The sequence below is a fragment of the Tasmannia lanceolata genome, unplaced genomic scaffold (assembly GCF_043159265.1).
Source record: "Tasmannia lanceolata isolate RefF3 unplaced genomic scaffold, GAP_Taslan_0.1 ptg000018l, whole genome shotgun sequence".
NCBI lineage: Eukaryota > Viridiplantae > Streptophyta > Magnoliopsida > Canellales > Winteraceae > Tasmannia > Tasmannia lanceolata.
In genome coordinates, this window is record NW_027518695.1 from 2,794,582 (window position 1) to 2,808,821 (window position 14,240).

The following is a 14,240-nucleotide window of genomic DNA, read 5'->3' on the forward strand; positions in this document are numbered from 1 at the left end:
TGATTTTCTATGGGTTATTGTATTTTTCTATTTGGCCCAGGATGAACCCGAACCAACCCGACTCAACCCGACCCGATTTTGGTTAGATGGGTTGGGTTAGGGTCGAGAAATTTAGAGGCGGGTTGGGTTAGGGTTGACCATCCTCAAACCGAGGCCCGAGTTGGGTTGGGTTAGTGTTGGGGGAATGCTATCTTGGGTTGGGTTAGGGTTGGCCTCAGCCCGATCCAACCCGACCTAAGTTGCACCTCTACTAAATGGGGTTGTCATAAGTAAAGAATAAAAGGAAGGGTATCTGTAGGGACTTTTGCCGAAAGGCATTTCGCAGCTGACTCCTCGGATGAATTAAATGACTAAGACAAAATCTGCTGAAAAGTGGGCCTAGTTAGCTGTTCCCTCATGCAAAAGTCCCGACCAAATTACTTGCAACTAATGTTATATATTTGATTTAAGGGAAGTGATATTTACGCCCCTTTTGATCACCAGGGACACCTAACGTCAGTGTATCAGTGGCAAAAAGGGAGCTGATGTACTTTATGTCAGAAAAATCCAATGGCTTTGATTGCAAAGTACACTGGCAAATGGGTGTCCCTGGTGATGAAAGGGGCGTAAATATCATTTCCCTTGATTTAATAATACTTGTATATGAGACTGGGGCCGACATATAAGACTAATGCAACACATATTGATACAGGTATTAAACTCAGTCCAGTCTCATATTTAATGGTCACCGGTTAGTTGGAAAGCAACTTGTTTGGATGAACCGCCAAACCGACCTCATGTATTTAGTACCGGCCATTTCTTTTTTGCAACTGATATTTGCACTACCATGTTTTTATCTTTTCTTTTGGAGATATTCTAAACTGAGTTTCACCCCATTTTTGCAAGGACGCCCTCAGCATACCCTTTTATTTTATTATTTAAACAGCCACCAAAATTTATTACAGTTTCCAAAAAAACCTTTCTTAACATTAAAGAAAAAAAATACAAGTTGAGTTTGTGCAATTCCTAAAACATAGCAGTGCCAATATAACATAAACCTGTGTTCGGCAAATCCGACCCTGTATCCCTGTTTCGCTAATTTCATATTTCCAACTTCCAAGCGGAATTTTAGGCAGAAATTGAGAAACGAATAGAGAATGTGAATGATGGTCAAATGAGTCCTAGGGTGACAATTTTCTTAGAAATTAGGGGGAAACAATCAAAAAAAAATAAAAATTCTACTAGCTTTGATGTGACCCACTGGAAAATAGGGGAGAATGAGGAGTGAGGACAGCTCAGTCTATTCCATAATCCAAACCATGATCCTAAACTTATATAAAGAGGGAATGCACATTATGGAAATGATTTTTAGGGTACACCCCACATGATATGTTAAACAGATGAGTTCTGCAGTCCTACATCGATGTCCCTTGGGGATGCCACCAAAACCATCTGGGTCGCCACATGATATTCTTTTGATGCTCAAATTTTCTTTCCATGGATGCTCAAATTTTCCCTTCTTCCTCCATGGATGCTCAAAGAAACACCCGAATAGATCTCAGCACAGGTCACGATCTGTACAAATGAAGAGAGTTGGTTCTTTGGCTTGCTTGTTTTTATTTGGTTTCTCTTGTACATCTCTATTTTGTTTTAGTGAATATGGTCGGGGTCTGCCTAACCCCAAGCTTACCCATCAAAAGAAAGAAAGAAAGAAAGAGTTGAACACCTATATGGAGCACCTCTGACTAGCCAAGTCAATGAAAAACCAAAAAGATCGTCTACCGAAACAATTTCTAGATGAAATCCAACGGTTGGATGTAAAATTTCCAAATGGTGCACAGTAAGATTGGGCTCTTTCTCACTATGAGAACGCCCCTTATTGATTGGTGTAACTATGGGTAATCCAAAGATTAAGAAATCCAATGGACGAATTAGGAGAAAAGGCAAAACATCAAATTTCAACAATCAAGTTTTCAATAAATATAATATTTGTGATTTTTACAAAATAAAAAATCCACAACCACAGGCGCACGAAGTGAATCAATCCGAGTAGGCATGCACAATGATATCATGCAGGCCTACTAATGCCGCCGATGGAGAATCCAGGACACACTGAAACTGAGTTCCTACGAGAATATATAAGGCGTTTATCAAAAGCTTCTTCAAATCAATGAGATTAATATCGAAAATTCGAAATCATTACCCCAAGCGAGGGAACTGTCTAGTATCCCAGGGCCATGGCTGAGCGACACAAGCACTTAAGGACTTGACCTGAGATGGGATGAACAGGAAAGAAAATTCTGGTATATTTATGTGTGAAATGAAAACAGCTATATCACGATAGCTTTATTAAGTGGTTTCACCTGTCGGTAGACCATGAACAATGCCCTTCGCATAGGATTTTGTAGGCACAAGCTAGCAAGCAAAGAGAACTGAAATCATGATGCTGGATACCAAGTATCTCAAATTTATTAGATCAAGATATTGTAGGCACAAGCTAGCAAGCAAAGATAACGGAAATCATCATGCTGGATACAAAGTCTCTTAAATTTATTTCATCAAGTGATCACCTAGTGGAACATGATATGGGACAAATTCTACCTAGTTGATTTTAGGGACCACCTAGTTGATTTTAGTGACTAATTCTACCCAGTTTTCCCACTTTTTTTTCATTCACTTTTCTTTGGATGAAAATGAAAGATGTGTCAATAAGAAAGTAGTTATATATACAGATTAGAAGGCTAAAAAGGAAGGGAGACTCCAAAGTTCAGTCACACTACTGATCTCAATGCAAAAATATGTATGGCAAATCTAACAAGAGTTACTTCTGTATGGATGTGAGAAATAGCCACACCTATTTCTGAAGAGAAATAGCAAAACCTATTTCTCTTTAGAATATTGAAGAGTTCCAACAACAGAAAATGAAGCCTACTAAGGAACCCCTTTTTTTCTTTTAAACAAGCCTAGACAAACCATATGAAATTCAAGAAGAAATCGTAAGATTAGCACTTAAAATAAGCTCAGTAAACAAGGTTCCTAAGGAGCTTTCACATTGAGTTGCTGGAAATCTGGGTGCAGTATCATGAAGAAATCGGAAAACGGAATACCTATCCAGGTGCAGACTCAGTTGAATAGATAGGAGAACCGAGAAATTTCAGTCTCTCCACCCTATCCACAAGTACCAGCCCATCCTCACTCTGCCAAGCAAGCCTTGAACAACATGCACCAAAATTTGATTCTAAGAATTCCCTCATGTCAGAAGCAAGATCTATTTAATATTTTTCCACATTTAAATTGCATGAAATGCTGTTAATAAAGAAGTTAAAAAGTGTCAAGAAGATACGATAATAAATGTGGCAGTTCAAAAATATACTTTTTGTCTCCAAATACAGAAACAAGTAAATGGAATAACAGTGAACAACATCTGCTCATATAGAATGAACCATAAAAATCCACTTCGAAAACACAGGATGGTAACAATAGATGGATCAGCCCCATCTCCAAATTGTGTCACAACCCACAATGAGGACTTCCTGCACACTGCTGTCCCCTTAAAATGAACTGCTTCCGATTTCTATATGCTTAACAAAGGGAATTGTGGAATTTCCTACAATAGATTTTTTTACCTTCTATTTCTTTTTCCTGAGTCCAAAAATATATTGATAATGAGAAGATTGTAGTAGAAAACGGACGCCTTGGCAGGCTCAGAAAATTGTTCGGCTCAGCACCCATCTGGTAATTCCAGGATGTTGCCGCCTATAGGAGTGCACACTCTGTTCATACCACAAGCTTGGGGTCAAATCAAGTTCTATGAACAAAGGGGTAAGACCCCAAGCTTGTGGTCAAATCAAGTTCTATGAACAAAGGGGTAAGACCCTATGCTAAACCTAATATGAACACCATAGGTCCACATGCAAAGTTTCCGTTTTGGCTGCACAAAAAGTTCATTTTTTCAAAGTGTCCCCACAAAAGAAAGCAAGCCAACCCCATGGAACACAGTATCCTGATCAGGTTAAGACTCAAGACTGGCCTAAGCAAAACCATACAACTTTCAATTTCCTGGCTATCTGGAGGCAAACACAAATATGATTATGGATAATGGGTTCAGTAACACACTCAGTGCGTGTTTGGCGTACCGTTTAAAACACCGTTTGGCGTTTGAAACATTGCGGCCAAACGGCTGTTTGTGAGTGTTTGGGTGCGCAGCCACCGTTTGAAACACCGTTTTGAACCCTCAAAACGGCGTTTTGCAAACGGAGGGGGGGAGGTCCGTTTGCAAAACGCCGTTTTGAACGGAGTTTTTGGGCTATGGGTTGTTACGTGTTTGCCCTCACCAAAACCCAATTTTACATTTATGAGTGCGACTTTATGCGTTACGTCAAATACCAAAAAAGTGGGGGTATTAATATCATTCTTGAGGACACAAATTTGTTAAATTGTTAATATTTAATTTAAAACAATGCGGCTGCTGATATCATTATATGATCTCTTAATTTTGATTTTTTAAAGACAAAAGAATTAAAAGAAACCCTAGTTTCTTACTTTCTTCATCTACTTTGCAAAGTTACAAACCCACTCGTCTGCCTCACTGCCTCAACGCCTCCACTCATCCGTCAAATCCGGCCGTTAAGAAGAAGAAGGAGAAGAACCCCAAAGGTATAGCCATTTTTTTTTTTTTGGATGGTACAAACCATAATAGAATAAATCGATGATGAGAATACATCCAAGAAATCAAATAGCCCCATAGTACTGGCAAAAGAAAATAATAGACTTTCTTACCCATCTATTATTTAGAATCTCTTACATCTAGCCCTCCCCAGACCCCGCAATGGCGGGAGCCTCGTGCACTGAGCTGCCCTTTTTTTACCCATCTATTATTTGATGAAATAGACTGCAGAACACTAGCTGGTGAACAAGCTATCAAAGTATTTTTCTTCATTCAAAATGGCTGGATAGAATGGCAGAGGACGTGATTGCCTAAAGAATAAAGAGAAAAAACCATTGCCAAGAATATTCCAACATTATTCCCATGATACATATCAAGCACCAAATAGGAGGCCCCAGGCCCCAGCTTAATTAAGAGATTGATATGAATTACTCTACGTACACACATACAAGCATCTCAAGCTGCTCTTGGTGGCCTTACCATCCGAAGACAAGCACAATTAGGTTTGCAATTGTTGAGTCGTTTCATAGATCTCCAATAGGATGCTTCACCCCACGTAAGGATCGTTGGACTTCACATATGTAGTAGAAATTAGTTTGCTTGTATATTTTCTTGAAAAAAAAGTGGCAATCAACTTCAATATATTTAGCCCTCTATAAAATGTTGAATGTTGGCCTGATTGTCACAATACATGTTCATAGTTTCCACAATCTTAAAACCCATCTTATTAAAGAGGTTCCAGCCACATCAACTCATAAGTAGCCATATCTATGTACTCAACCTCTGCACTTGATCTAGCAACTACACTTTTTTCACTTTTCCAAGTTAACCAAATTTCGGTTAGAAATAACTTATAATTTCACATGATCATAGTATGGTGCATCATGGATTTAAATTTCGGTTTCGGTTTCAGTTTCGCCTTCGGCCAAAATCTAGTTATTAAAAAAAGTATTATTTTATTAATTCCCAAATTTCGGCCAAATTTTCGGTAATTTCACCTTAAAAAAATCAAATTTTCGAAAATTTCAATAAATTTCGGTTTCGGTCTCAACCGAAATCCAAAATTTCAGCTGAAATTTAAAACCATGGCACACTTCCTGAAATTGATCAGTTCTGCTCATATTTTGGTTCCAGAACTAAGTGAACTTGGCACAACTAAGGGGGTAAATCAATGAGCTCGTTTCTCTCAATGAACTTTGAGAACACCACCATACTCGAAGAACTCCTACTGCAACCCTTCCTTTCCCCCAAGTATCTCACTACATTAAAATTGCCACCTAGGCACCAAGGATGTGGCCACCAGTTTTTAATAATTGCCAGCGCACCCATCTCCCAGAGTATCGATCTACCGATACTTTCTAACTTGGTTTCCTGCAAACACACAACGTCGACCTATTGCCTAACTGCTTAACATGGGCCTTTTCCTCAAGGGAGGCCATCCCTCTCAGGTTCCAACTGAGGATTTTCAAGATAACAGGATCATCTGCAGGTTCCCCTCTGAACCTAATTTACCTCTTTCTCTACCCTTGCTCGGCTAGTAGATGAGCCCACATAGTTCACAATCGATTTAAGGCAAACCATCTAACAGAGCAAGCTTCTCTCCCTTTCTGATCTTCTGTCCCCCTTCAGATCTCACATATGTATGTCTCTGAGCTTCGTTAAGAGGAACAACTCCTCAAGTCGCCTTCCAGCCCAGTGAAGGAGAGCCCCAAGATCTGCTAGTTTCCATGAAATGCCTTGCCACCACGTCAAATAAGTCAAGCTCTGTTTCCTGCGCCATGCAAATTCGCTACTATCCTCTCTCGTTGCCTACTGTTCCCCTATTATTCTCTTGACCCTCTATCTGCTTCCCTGCCTATCCCTCTTGTCTCCCTATTATTCTCTTGATCTTCTTTCTGCTTAAGTGCCCATCTGCCTACAACAGATTCTGCCCGTCTATCCCTAGATCCTCATCCTGCACCTGCAAAGAGTGGTGGGACATATGATAATTTGAGCGACATTATTTTTAAAGGCGTACCTAGTACCTCAATGCCACTAAGCTCCAGCGATTTCCCCTTCTGAGAATGTGCTCTCCTATTGTCGACCGGTAGATTCATGATTGCTAGAGGGTTTACATTCAATGCATCCTGCATCTCTAGGGAGTCAGCATTCTGCGATGGGATTGTAGCTTGCTCTCCTGTGGTCCTCCAAACTCTTCGATTAGAGAGACGATATTGATGCAAATCGTCGAGTCGTATTCTACCTCTATTACGAACGAGGAGTCAATGATAGGCAAGTCTAATAATCCCTCTAGCCCTTCTTCGAGATTCAACCACATTAACATTGTGAAGTCATCAACCATTCCAAGGAGGTAGGGGGTACTCCATCCTAAAAGGCGCATCTTCTGTGGCATCGTCCCCCATGGGCCTAAGGAGGCAAGAGGGTGCTCCATCCTAAAGGACCTATCTTCCGTGGCGTCGTCCCATGGAAACCAAGGCGAGGTTTGCACCTCCATAGTCATACTCTAACCTCCAGCCACCTTAGGGATAGGCACCAACAACTGCAAAGCTGCGTGAAATTGGAGGCTCAAGGAGCACCTATGCGGTCCAAAAATCCCCGCACATAAGTTCATTGGTTTTGTTCCAGCTGCAGAGACGGCTACCGCCAAGGGGGGCTGGGATTCCCTAAGGTCCCTACCGCCAGATCCAGAGACTCAGTTGTCTGGGAGCCAGCATCGCATGGCCGCTTTTTGGGCCATGTCCATATCCAGACAAAGTAGGCAAGGCCAGATCCAAGAATGGATAGTCGATTGGGCCCTGCCACATAGAACTAGATCCACCACCCTAGATCTGTTAAGAGTTTTCTTAAGAGTTTCTGCCTGCTGGGCAGAAAGAATGTGAATGGGGAAGAGAGCCAGGTGCCACGTGCTCGTAAGCTTAAGAGAAAAGAAGCCTCCAGCACCGGGGGATGGAATTCAAAATTCAAACTGTGGTCCCCTCTATCATACGTCATCCTGAAATCTCTTCCCGTCTCTGCTTGGGACGGGAAATGAAACTGGAGGGTTTCGACTCTGATCGCTTCCCGCCTCTTCACATCTCTCCCCGTCTCAAGCAGTGTGCTTGAACCACTGCTTGAGAGTCCAATGAAACCCTTGGTCTAAACTTTCCGCTGAAAATCCACCTCTAGGCAGGATCACCAGAGGTTTCTTCTCCGATCTGAGAATATTTGGCTCTCATGGCTCAGAAGGGGTCTCTTCCGATCCATAGGACAATTTCCTGCAACCAACGGAAATATGAGATCTAGGTCATCTCCCAGATTTCTTAGTCTTGCTCAAACCTGGCCTTCTCGTATAGCTTCGCCTCCCTACTCAACACCACATCCCATCTTTCTTCGACACCCTCCCTACCTTCCTCCACACATGCTCCGATCCCTCCACTCTCGTCGCTCTGCATGTCCACTGCCGCAAGAAATCCTTAAACCCTAATTCATGAATTAGAGGAAGGAGTTCAAGTCAGCCCAGAACTTATCTCCTTTATATAACTAAAGCCAAATCAATTTATATAAATATCTCTATATAATGTACGTAAGAGACAAAGGGCCAAAAAAATTCAACTAACTTACATCTATGTATGTGTTATGCATTCACACCAGTCGCGTGGTGTCTTCATTAACCAAGGTCTTGTAATTATGTAACTTAGTTCTCTGTAGAAGGATGGGATTAGGGTTGTAAAATAAATGAATCATAATACATTTCCCAGCCCTGGTCATTCATAAAATAAAAACATTTCCCAGCCCCATTAATTGTGCTGTGTGGCTTCGCCTCCACTCTCTTTTCAATGAAAAGTTTCCGTTGCCCTCTCTTTCATAAATATAGGTGTGCTTGCATATATCCTCTAAATACCCGAGAGATCCACGAGAGCAAAGAGATACTAGAAACAAAGCAACAACAAAGACCAGTCTAAGAAACTCACATACTGAAACTTTTAACAGTTATAAGTCTTCCCATCGATGCTCATAATACAATACACACTTTGGGTTTGCTTCTTGCCATCCAAACAAAACTAGAGGAGTCTATAACAAGGGCAATTTTGCCTCATGCCATCCCTCCCTCAGAAGCAAATAGGCATGATTTGGATCATGTTCACTTGGGAGTCAGGCGATAACCAAATATTAATGCAATCACCATTTTCTGTTTCAACTAACAAGGGAAAGATACGCATTCATGTAAACTCTAGTTGGAAATGTAAAGCAACGTGGATCCTAGACCAAACACAAGACTCAGTAATTGGATGGCAAAGGTTTGTAATGTTGCTTCATGGAAATAAGAATAAAGTTGGGAGATATCATGGATCAAGGCCAAGATACTAAGGAGATCTTTTGTTACTAACAGAGCTATCAGTAGTTAGGACAGGGAGATCACCATTTATGGCCTCAGAAGGTGTATTCCTTCTACCACTAAAAAAGGTGTATTCCTTTTAATTTGTCCCTCTAGAACATCACATAGGACGTAAGACCTGAGCGTAATGCAATAAGAATTAAGTGAGTCAAGAGTTGGGTTCGCAAAAACTCGTTCCAAAGTAGTTGGGCAGAAAAGTTATATGCATCTCATCAACTACTACACTCCAAAATGTGAATTGTTTGTGTTTTCTCAATCCAAAGTACCTGAGCCAAAACATAGTTTGCACATCAAATAACATGCCCCAGACTCTCAGTTTTGGCAGCGAATTACAGTTGAAACCTTGAAATATCAATTGAAAGCTTTAACGATCATATATGGAAGAGCTAACCAACAATAATAAGAATTGAAAACCAAAAGAGGTCAATGTGGGCGTCAAAAGCCTGGAGCTATATTTATTTTCATGCATATTACTATATCCATTAATTGTCAAACGTTACCTCATATAGCCAGCATCGCCATGTCCTGCTATCAAAATGACGATAGATATAAATATTAAAACATTGCAAGGCACATTTTATCACAAATGTCTAATGATTGGCACACAAAAGGAAGCATTTTAACTCAAAATAAAATGGAATCAGCATCCATTATAGGTAAAGACAAATGATGAGACAAGAAGAAACAGAAAAATTCAAGAATTGACACTATTTATAAAGGAACATAGGCAACAACAGACACCATTAATGTTACTACTTCTCCGGTATAACCTGCATCATGGACTCAAGAGAAAGTGGTCACAAAGAATATAACCAACCAGTGGTAACAAAAATTAAGAAAACTGCAGAAATGTGCCAAATCAGACCATTAAAATCTTATTTAGCACCAGCTTGCAAATGGGCAAGCAGGCATTCAATGTTAGCGCCAAGTTACCATATGGATAACTTGAATATCAGTTTTTTTTTTCCTTGGAATCATTAAGATTCATTTTCTTGACATTTTTTTATCAATAAAAATTATATACAAGAAATGGTACATAACAACCACCACTAGTTTACCTTGTGAGAATAAGAGACGGAGGAGCACCTTATGTATCACAGTTGATTTTACATGCCCACCATGCCCGAGTGCAGCACTTTCGAGGGTTAGATCATGCATCAATATAATAGTTTTACATACCTCCTGTTACGTCGCAGACTGTTTTATTCAAAATAAAAAATAGCAAGATGTAGAAATAACAAATCAGTCACAAGAACGGATAAATTTTAGATTTTTATGTATTTAGTATCTATTCCAACTTAGCTATTCACATACCCACAAGCATCCTCTACATCGACATATGCCCCTTACAGGTAAGAATCAAACTCATACGAGATTCCGGTAAATGTTCTCTAATCTTTTTGAGTTCTAAACCTATATTCACATCTTCCTTTAGCAAAAATCAGAAAGTTCATTGTGACTGGAACACACGAGACACACAAAAAGAAAGGAACCCACATGCATATTCAAGAAAGTAATGCCTCTCTCCCTCTCTAAGATCTGGAACTCATGCTACAAGAACGAGCAAAGCGAAAAGGAAGGGAGCCTCCATTCACACTCACATCCCCTTCCACAGGACCATACGGCCTCCTGCAGCCCGGACAACGCTCGTCCGCCTCAAGAATCCTCTTGTGACAAAAGAGGCAAAGGCGAAAACCACACAAACAGGGGAGAAAGCTCGAGTCCGTGAAATCTAAATCTTCACAGCAAATGGGGCAGGATGAGGGCTGAGAAATCATACCACGGCAGGCCCAATTTGTAGGTCCACCTCCACAGTGGCGCTCTGCAATAATCGGAAAGCTACGCTGTTTCAAGAGATTCGGCAAGCTCTGCGGACGAAAAGCGTCATCAGGCCTCCACGCCCTACCATTCATTGTAGCAGTCATGGGAATCTTCTCCTTGCTCTTCGGAAATTCCGACGGAGCAGTGGAATCAACAGTGTTCTCAGTTACCGCCAGAGACTCTGAATTCACATGGTGGTGTTGGTCATCGGCAGTCAGGGCATCAGCGACAGCCTCCCAATCATCCAGGGTCCCGCCTTCTTCTTCTTCCTCCTCGCTGGCACTGCCAAAGAAGCACCCACTACTAGTACTGCTGCTAGTGCCGGGGCGCTCCTTCTTCAAACCATTACCCAAAACACTGCTCGTAGGGCTAGTCATCAGAGACTCCGTATCGCTGTCATGAGGGATAAAACCCGCATTCCCTTCAGCTCTCGACCTTGTCTCTAAATTGCCTAAAGACATGCTCTGGTCATCATTCATAGGCAAAGATGGAGGAAGAGAAGAATCCCCATTCAATTCCTTCCCACCCTTGTTCTTGACTGCATAGCCCCATCCACCCACAAAACAATAATAATATTAATATTGATTAAAATCAAAACAAAAACCCTAAGGGACCCTTTGGATGCATGGATTTTAAAATTCAAGCTGTAAAATCCTGGATTTAACAAGCTAGAACCTAGATTTTACAATCTTGAAAATGTACAATCCAGGCTTTAACTTATGAAATCCAGCTTTTAGCTTGTAAATTCCAGGATTTCATAATCCTGAATTACAAAATCCTCCTAACCAAACCACCCCTAAACAGAGTTTTGGTCATTCATCATTCACAAAATAAAAATAAGAAGCGAAACAGAAAAGATTAAAAAAAAAATCAAAATGTAGAATGGAAACCCTAATCCAAATCGTAAATAACTAAACAAACATATACACATGCATACCCTGAGAAAGCCATTGTTCGCGCCTCGCATCAAGCTTGCACTGCTTCAATTTTGCCGACCTGTTCGTCTGTAAACAAGGAAGAAAAAGAAAGAACCATTTAAACATAACGGAGAAATCAAAAGAAACGTTACGAATTTTTCATTTTCCCTAAATTCTCCTCTTACCCTCTTCTTCTTTCCCATATCCCTGGGAACAGAGGAGAAGTTTGTGGTTGAATCGGAGCCCATGTCTTACTCTCTTTCTAAACGAATAAAAATTAAACCCTAGACAGCTGAGAGATAAACCCCTTGCCCGTGGAGACAGAGAGATTGAAGAAAAATCAAAGGAGAATCAATGAGCAAGAGACAGAGAGCGCAAGAGAAACAGATAACGAAAAGCCCCTTCTTTTCTACGATACACCCCGCTATGGTGTATATTACAAACAGAGTTACTAAGATACCCCTCTTCTTTTATTAATTCACGGGAACACCCTCTTCACGTCCAGATTTTTTCGAGAAAATATATTATAATAAAATATGGGAAATGACCCTATTTCCACCGCCATGGATAATTTATTAATAATGTGATATCCAAAGAACCCTTAAGAGTTTACTATTATAACGAAATTGCCCCCCTATTGTCTTATACTGAGAAAACTTGGATGACGGCAAAGGTAAATTTAGGTTGCTGAGAACGGATATCCATAGAAAATGGAAGAAAAACAAGGGAGGGTATTTTGGTCAGTTAAAATTCTACCATTTGGTTTGTTTGTAATTAAATACGGGACCAAGGGCATTGTAGTAATTCACGAGACGCGTTACATGTGTGCCGAACCACTATAGCGTAACAATGTCGCAATTCATCGGGGGTTCATTTATATGAGAATTGTCCGAAAATCCGTTAGCGTGGACGCGTGGACGGTGGGATTGGAAGGATCGTAGGGCCTAGGTTTGTTAGTGTGGCTTAAATCGCAAGGGAGTGAAGTGGGCAATCGAGTGATTGACAAAAGAAAAACAGTATTTATACTGGGAGATGATTTTTTCACCCACTGTAGGGATAATGCGCTCCCACTGGTAGCGTTAGTCTGCCCACAATTCACGTTAACAGTGGGGCGCATTATCCTACAGGAGGGGTGAAAAAAATCATATTATACTGCACCTATATATTGACGTAAGGGACAAGTCGCTCCTTTATTAGAAAGCAGATGTGATAAAAAGAAAGTCACTTTTACGCTCATTTCTAAAAGAAACTCTGCCTGGTTTATGATCCGATGATTCTGGCCCTTGATCCATTATGCCTCGATCATGGCCTTTTTTATGGTTTGATCGTGAAAAGGCCAAACCATTGATTTTTGTTTAGGATGAGACCAAGATGGAGACGTTTTAGATTATAAACCATCTTGATCTTGCAGTCATTCTCCCCCATGCCCCATTATAGGGCCCAATATCTTTAGGGCACTCATTGCTGGGGGCCTTGTTTGATTAAGAGCTTATGAAAAACTACTAATCTTGTGAATTTAGGTTGCGTTCTTTAATCTTTCTCTTAGGAGCTTTTCCACCTTTTCTTAAGTGCCAACAATGTAAGAAAAAAAACTGATGAAAATCAGGGAGTAGGATTTGCGAAATTTGGCCTATTTTCCCTGTTTGTCAAAATTCGTAATTCCTAGGAGCCAAAATAGGAAGATTCTCGAAGGGGGGCCATGTCCGGCTGCTCGGTGTATCCAAGTGGCCGTTCCGATTTTGAGTAGGGTTTTTTTCCCTATTTTTTGAGAAGGAGACACTAGTTTCCAGTTTTTTGTTTCCTGATTTTTAGCCACTTCACCATCATCTCTTCTTAGAGACACAGACAGAATTATGTTGATGGCAGCCAAACGTGCCCTGAGTGATTCTGTTGCGCCCTTCCACAAGCTCTTTGCAGCGAAAAATGAGGAGCATTAGAAACAATTGTAGAAAAACTAAATAAATTTTGGTAAATAGATGTTCTGTGTCATTTTGGAATCATCATAATGTATTATGTAGCCAAAAAGGCATTCAGTTGCAACCTGTAAATAATTATTTTGATTGGTTAAATGACCAAATTGATATCCTCTGACTCCTAAACAACAAACATGTCATTAAAATTCCTAACAAGTCATAGACTGAATTTTCATGCTCATAAACTAACACAAGTAGAGACACAGTGCTTGAGTTACACACAAACTAATTAAACAAAGCTTAAAGCAGATAACATCCACTTCTCCTGACTCCTAACCCTTCCCACCAACTTGAAACACACCGTCAGGATGAGTAGGAGGCTGTTATGACAGGTCTTGGAGGGAATTGATATATTCTCCCCCTTTTCTTCCCCAGGCCACCCCCTTGTAGTGTAAAAAGTGTATTAAAAAATACACTAGACTGTTTTACAGATCTTGACAAGTCCGGAAATTTAAGTACAGTTGTTTAATTTCGGGCCAATAATCGATTTGCCCACCCCCATCGATCGG

At 40.6% G+C, this 14,240-nt stretch overlaps 1 protein-coding gene and 1 long non-coding RNA gene across 3 annotated transcripts; both read right to left on the reverse strand.

The window, feature by feature from the left end:
- Positions 1 to 1,171: 1,171 nt before the first annotated feature.
- Positions 1,172 to 10,070, reverse strand: LOC143849899 (uncharacterized). 2 transcript variants are annotated; one of them, XR_013235899.1, is made up of 5 exons: positions 9,521 to 10,070; positions 3,087 to 3,189; positions 2,343 to 2,394; positions 2,183 to 2,250; positions 1,172 to 2,105 (listed from the first exon to the last, which is right to left on the reverse strand). It is a non-coding gene; the product is annotated as an uncharacterized LOC143849899 (long non-coding RNA). The 2 variants fall into 2 exon arrangements; XR_013235898.1 differs by having other exon boundaries at positions 3,087 to 10,070.
- A 179-nt stretch (positions 10,071 to 10,249) lies between these two features.
- On the reverse strand, positions 10,250 to 12,148 carry LOC143849898 (uncharacterized). The gene is made up of 3 exons (XM_077359192.1): positions 11,944 to 12,148; positions 11,779 to 11,845; positions 10,250 to 11,379 (listed from the first exon to the last, which is right to left on the reverse strand). The coding sequence occupies exons 1-3, from the start codon at positions 12,004 to 12,006 to the stop codon at positions 10,553 to 10,555; spliced, it is 957 nt and encodes a 318-aa protein (XP_077215307.1). The 5' UTR covers positions 12,007 to 12,148; the 3' UTR covers positions 10,250 to 10,552.
- Positions 12,149 to 14,240: the final 2,092 nt, after the last annotated feature.

Bases quoted from the DNA above. Each gene is read 5' to 3' on its own strand.
- LOC143849898 (XM_077359192.1), bottom strand. From the start codon at position 12,006: ATGGGCTCCGATTCAACCACAAACTTCTCCTCTGTTCCCAGGGATATG. The intron at 11,846-11,943 runs GTAAGAGGAGAA...CCTTGTTTACAG, and splicing joins ATATGGGAAAGAAGAAGAGG to ACGAACAGGTCGGCAAAATT. The intron at 11,380-11,778 runs GTATGCATGTGT...GGGGCTATGCAG, and splicing joins CGAACAATGGCTTTCTCAGG to TCAAGAACAAGGGTGGGAAG.